General features: G+C 44.8%; 2 protein-coding genes across 3 annotated transcripts; one reads left to right on the top strand and one right to left on the bottom strand.

Moving 5' to 3' along the window:
• Positions 1-222: 222 nt before the first annotated feature.
• On the top strand, positions 223-1,630 carry LOC100286358 (B12D protein). The gene is made up of 3 exons (NM_001159245.1): positions 223-406; positions 503-591; positions 1,248-1,630. Exons 1-3 carry the CDS (start codon positions 380-382, stop codon positions 1,393-1,395), a joined length of 264 nt encoding a protein of 87 aa, NP_001152717.1. The 5' UTR covers positions 223-379; the 3' UTR covers positions 1,396-1,630.
• On the bottom strand, positions 1,337-5,166 carry LOC103629955 (E2F transcription factor-like E2FE). 2 transcript variants are annotated; one of them, XM_008651054.4, is made up of 11 exons: positions 4,843-5,166; positions 4,617-4,737; positions 4,439-4,516; positions 4,262-4,330; positions 4,040-4,166; positions 3,881-3,948; positions 3,726-3,798; positions 3,569-3,630; positions 3,078-3,480; positions 2,335-2,430; positions 1,337-1,827 (listed from the first exon to the last, which is right to left on the bottom strand). In XM_008651054.4, the coding sequence occupies exons 1-10, from the start codon at positions 5,037-5,039 to the stop codon at positions 2,351-2,353; spliced, it is 1,278 nt and encodes a 425-aa protein (XP_008649276.1). In that variant the 5' UTR covers positions 5,040-5,166; the 3' UTR covers positions 1,337-1,827; positions 2,335-2,350. The 2 variants fall into 2 exon arrangements, with proteins under 2 accessions (XP_008649276.1, XP_035816032.1); XM_035960139.1 differs by lacking the exon at positions 1,337-1,827 and having other exon boundaries at positions 2,074-2,430; positions 3,569-3,633.
• Positions 5,167-5,402: the final 236 nt, after the last annotated feature.

Below are 5,402 nucleotides of genomic sequence, written 5' to 3'. Positions count from 1 at the left end.
CTAAATTACTATTATTAAGAAATTAGTTTATTTTCCTTTAGAAAAATAGGAATTGCACGGAAAATAGAGTTCCTAAACTAGTTTATTTTTTTAGAAAAATAAAAATTACATGAAAAAATGGAATTTTCAAACTAGCCCTTAAAATAATTCCGGCGTACTCCTATGAAACCAAGTGGGCAACCGGAAGGAAACAAAAAGTGAGAGAAACGCGAGGGTAGAACCGTCATTTCGGGCGAGAAGCTCCAAACGACCACACCGCACACGCCGATAAAACCGCTCCACCCACTCCGCCCACTCCCCCTCTGCCGTCGCCTGTCCACTTTCCCCGTGCTTCTCCGCCGTCGAGGCCGCGTCCCAGTGCGAAGAGACTCCGACTCAGATGGCCAGCCGCTGGGTCCGGCCCGAGGTCAGCTTCCTCGATCTCTTCGATTGCACTCTCTCTCTCTCTCTCTCTCTCTCTCTCTCTCTCTCTCTCTCTCTCTCTCATGGTGGTGCAGCGCAGGTGTACCCGCTGTTCGCGGCGACGGGCGTGGCCGTCGGCATCTGCGGGTTTCAGCTCTTCCGGAACATCACTGGCAACCCGGAAGTCAGGTCCGCTCCGTGCTCTTAACTCCTGCCTGTTTTATTCTTGCAAGAAATGTGCTGCTCCTGCTGGATCAGGGTAGATCTGCTTGGTTTGGGTGCTGTTGAAGTTTTAGTCTATATGTAGTTCAAGTTCACTAGTTCAGTAGTCGCTTTATTTCTTTGTCTTGTCTGAAAGGCTGAACCATGGTTCGGCGTTGAGCCGTTGACTTGCCAGAACCAGAGTTGTATTGTATCCATCAGGTGAAATTTGTCTTGGTAGTTTTCCCGGTTGGAAAACTAGTTCCTTTTGCTGGGCAAGGTTGAAAACGACTAGACCATTTGTAGCTGTTCGGTCAGATTGTAGGAACCGAAGTGTAAGGTTTGGGAGTGCTAATTCGTGGCTATAAGCATAAAATGTATGCATATGCTTCTGTTCTTTACATGACATCTTAATAGTTTGTTTACATGCATGGTGCCAATTACAGTATTTTTTTTTCTGAGTTTAAAACGGCATATGCATGTAGGCACGCTGTTCACATCTTCAGTCTGATTGTCCACTATTTGACAACACGAGGATGTCACAATTGTAGCTGTTTGTTTGTGCTTACCTAGTTACATGCATCCATGTTTACATATACATTAATCCTGTAACACTATCAACACGAATGCCTTGAATTTTACAGGGTAAACAAGGCAGGGAGGGCAGCTGGTGTGCTTGAGAACCATGAGGAGGGGAGACGTTACGCCATGCATGGCCTAAGAAGCTTTGTGCACGACAAGACTCCTGAGATCATGCCTGCAGTTAACAAGTTCTTCACTGACCCTAAGTGAAGCATGTTGATTGGCATACTACTACTACTACTTGCTACTGGGGATTTTACACTTTGCTGGCAACTCAATATGTTGGGGACATCCATGACCTCTAAAAGTACTTTGAGCGCTTGGTGATGACTTGGTATATGTATGATGGTGGATGAGTTTGATCGTCCATGCTTGATGTTCATATTCATCTGTCATCTGGATTTGCCGCACTTCAGTGATAAAATTGTCATTTGGATACTGGTAATGGTACCGTCTTGTGAAGTTCGCTCCTTCTGCAGTGTGTGAACTATGACTGAGTTTGATTGGGCATCTGCATGTCTTGCATCTCCTCGATATGATGCTAATCCCAGCCCAGGCGCCAGAATACGTCAAAATTTACTGATTTCTGTTTTTGTTAGATGAACCAAGGTCGATGACTAGCTTATGATATTTTCTCTGATCCTAAAGAAATAGTGGATCAAATTAGTCTCTCAACTAGTTATTTTAAAAGATATATCGCACGATCATTAAACCTTAACGTTACACTAAACCAGATAAATTCATCAAAAGTTCAAAACTGGTAGAGTAATGCAAAAATAAACAACCAGCAGAACGGATTGTAGCCTTCATTTGTCTTGCTGTGCTCCTCGTACCGTACCCAACAACTAAAGCTGTATGATATACAACGAAGCGGATACCAGGGACGAGGAAACGGTAAACATTTGGTGACAACTCGATTGACTCCAGAATAGTCCACTAGCAACAATTTGATAACTCGATCGATTTCCCATTTTCCCTGCTTTTTTCCTTATGAAAAAATGGCCTCACTTCTAGCATTCGAGTAAATACAGTCGAAAGACAAAATTGCCTTCGTGTTTTTATTCCATCTTGTACAGGGTGGTTCCCTAAGCAAGCATCAACAACTCAGTTGATCTAACTACTGGAAACGGCTTACAAGTTACAACTGACCTGCCAACATTCTGCTTCATGATGCCGTTTCCTGGGTAAGATCCACGTACCATGATTTCCATGCTTCCACATAATGACCAAAAAGATCATTCAGTGCTGCAGCAACAATAAACTTTGTGTAAATTCAATCCAGTCAACTAACAAAAGAAACAACTCTCCATAGTAGTCTAACAGAAATACTGGATTCAAACAGGGATCAAACAGACAAAAAATAAACTCTGCATAATTGGATTATTAAAATCTATGGTAATAACATGTAATATTGGATCTTTACTGATTTACGAATGAGTTTCTATAGCATATATATGTAAATATGTTTATTTCATTACGAGTTCAGATTTTGGAATTTAGGTAAAAAAAATTGATCGTCTTTTCTTAAATGAATCGAAAAATACAACCATCCATGTTTTCCTTTTTAAAAAAAATCTAACACCCATATGACTTCTAGACATGGAAATAGGTTTTTAAACATTGTAACACAAGCCATGTCAAGTACACGGCTGCTTGTTTATATACTGATTAAGTATCAGAAGAGGTGAAGCTAAAGCTTGGCATTTATGACAATACTATGAACCTCTAAAAAATCTAGCACCTAAGAATTCATAGTTGCTGCAAACAGAAGTGCTTGACAAGTTAATTGCATGAAATTAAAAGAGAACAAACGGTGTTTTGGTAATGCAAATTTGTTTCTTTGAAAAAAGAATTCAACACTGCACTTATGCAAATGAAAATGTTAAGCTCACCTTGATTCTGATATTGTGGACGGAAGGACACAGCAAGGTTTTCCCAGTCCTGAATGTTCTTCCTCTCCTGCTGCTTAACAGTTTGATCATCAGTTTCGTGTTTCTTTGCACCAGCAGGGTGGAAGGGCCCATAAACAAAGTCACTCCTTTTCCCTTGCACCAGCTGCCTCTCAAAAGTCTTCACTATGTTACCAGCACCCTGCATGAGCTTGACTTTGTTCTCCGCTGCTGAGTCTAACTTGCCTCGCTTATTGTCAATGTTTGTAAGATCAGTACCAAATGCTCTCTTATTGGGCATTGCCTTCATCGATGGAGGTACAGAAACCATGACATTGTTATCTTGCTTTCGCTTTGCCTGGCCTAGCCACCGGAATGCAGGTTTTCTTGTGTCTGCTTGCTGCGTCTGAAACAAACGTTACAAGAAACTTCAGCAGCCACCAGCCAGAAATATCATTCCATTCATTTGAAATGGTATGCAGTCGAGAACCTACCTTCTCAATGAGGTTCAAAGAAGACAGCACATTGGCAATGTCATACAATCGACGAACTTTGGCTGCTTTGCATATTAGAATCAGTGCAAATTCTATTTGGATATGAAAAATATTTGGCATAAGCATGGAATTAAACAAAAGGAATGCATGTACTAACTTCTCATGTTGCTGTCTGCATGTCCCTCTCCAAGGAGAAGCCTTGCAGCTTCGTCAAGTGAGATTGTCCCAACCTGTACGAAATACAAGCCTCATTACAGTTAAGTGCGAAAGGGAAATAACCCAAACCATACAGGGTGATTTCAGTCCTCTCACCTCCATGTTGAGGAAGAGCTTGACAAAATTCTGAGTGAGGAGCCCAAGGGACTTCTCCTTCCGATGATCTATGTATACAACACCAAAACTCTAAGTGAGCACACAACATAAAAGATAGAAGGCTCTATGTAAAACAAGAAAAGAACTAAACCTCTATACCAGATCTAAGGCGGCAGCTGGGTGCGTCAGGCTTATCAGACGTATTGTCAACAGGTTGGCTGAGCTTCTCGCTCTCAGCATCTTCATCAGCATCGCCCAATTTTTCATCATCCTCATCATCTGATAACTTTGCAATCACAAACCCCAAAGAAATTGATACACCAACAGCAGGTATTTTGTAACAAGACCAATTTCAAGCAAATCCAGTTGAAGAAAACTAACGTTGGCAGTAGAGGAGTCCTCCATTGACAGTAACACCGGTGATCCGGACATCTTCCTTAGCGCCCTCTCCTAATCAGACCAAACACGATTGACAAAAGAGGGAGAAATTGTGGATAACGAGATTAGTAATGGTAGCTAAGATGGGTGGGATTCAGAACTGCAGGATCTAATTCAGACCTTGAGTTCTTTCAGCGCAGCAGGGACTCCCCCGAATCCGAGCCATGTATACCGATTCTTGGCCCTCCGCACAAGAATCTGCAAGAGGTCCCCCAACACCCAGGAATTGTTAAAGCAGGATAGCACATCACAGTTCGAAAACATAAGAACGCGAAATCGCATTCCAAGGACGGCTCACCCCGACGCTCTCGAGAACGTTGACTATGTCGTAGATCCGGCGTCGCTCGACGCCGAGACGCTTGGCCGCGTCGTCCAGCCCAATCACCTCCACGTCCTCCCGGTCGTACAGCGCCACGAAGCTTCAAGAAGGAAGGGATGATACCAAAGGTCAAGGGCTCAAGGGACCGCACACCGCGAGCATCCCGGGCGAAACCGAGGGCGTGAGAAGCGAGAACTGGCCTTACTTGGAGCAGAGAAGGCCGAGCGACTTCTGCTTGCGGCTGTACGCGTGGTGGCGGCAGGCTCGCGCGACGCCGCTGCCGCTGCCGGCGCCGTGGACGCGCAACTGCGGAGCCTCCGCCGGCGGCTGGGCGGCGGCCGCGGAGGACTCGGCGCCAGAGAAGGAAGGCCCGGGGGCGGGGGTGGCGGCGGAGGCATCCATCGAGGGCGCGCGAGCTGGGAGGGTTTGGCTCACGCGGTTCGGGAGATGGGGAGACCGGGAGAGGGAATGCTCTTCTTCGCCCTTACCTGAAGTGATTTTTTTTTCGACTGTCCTTTCGTCCCTGTAGATCTGCGGAGCTGGACGGGGACTCGAGGAGAGAATTCACGCGAGGCCGTTGGGTAATTTGGCGCCCGCCACAGCGGATCCACAACTTTTCAAACGCCTCCATCCCGCGTTGCCGCGACCTTGTCGGTTTAAAGTTTTCCGCGCGGCTCCGGCTTTCTTAACATTTTTTTATATCTTAAACTTTTCACACTACAACAGTTTAATTAGGAGAATCATTTAGATACAAATTACTCTCTA

Source organism: Zea mays, chromosome 6 (genome assembly GCF_902167145.1).
Source record: "Zea mays cultivar B73 chromosome 6, Zm-B73-REFERENCE-NAM-5.0, whole genome shotgun sequence".
Classification (NCBI taxonomy): Eukaryota; Viridiplantae; Streptophyta; class Magnoliopsida; order Poales; family Poaceae; genus Zea; species Zea mays.
This window is presented reverse-complemented; position numbering and strand designations above follow the sequence as displayed.

Coding starts and splice junctions, on each gene's coding strand:
- LOC100286358 (NM_001159245.1), top strand. CDS start 380: ATGGCCAGCCGCTGGGTCCGGCCCGAG. Junction 407..502: donor GCCGCTGGGTCCGGCCCGAG/GTCAGCTTCCTC, acceptor GGTGCAGCGCAG/GTGTACCCGCTGTTCGCGGC. Junction 592..1,247: donor ACTGGCAACCCGGAAGTCAG/GTCCGCTCCGTG, acceptor TGAATTTTACAG/GGTAAACAAGGCAGGGAGGG.
- LOC103629955 (XM_035960139.1), bottom strand. CDS start 5,039: ATGGATGCCTCCGCCGCCACCCCCGCCCCCGGGCCTTCCTTCTCTGGC. Junction 4,738..4,842: donor CTCGGCCTTCTCTGCTCCAA/GTAAGGCCAGTT, acceptor TCCTTCTTGAAG/CTTCGTGGCGCTGTACGACC. Junction 4,517..4,616: donor ACGTTCTCGAGAGCGTCGGG/GTGAGCCGTCCT, acceptor GACCTCTTGCAG/ATTCTTGTGCGGAGGGCCAA.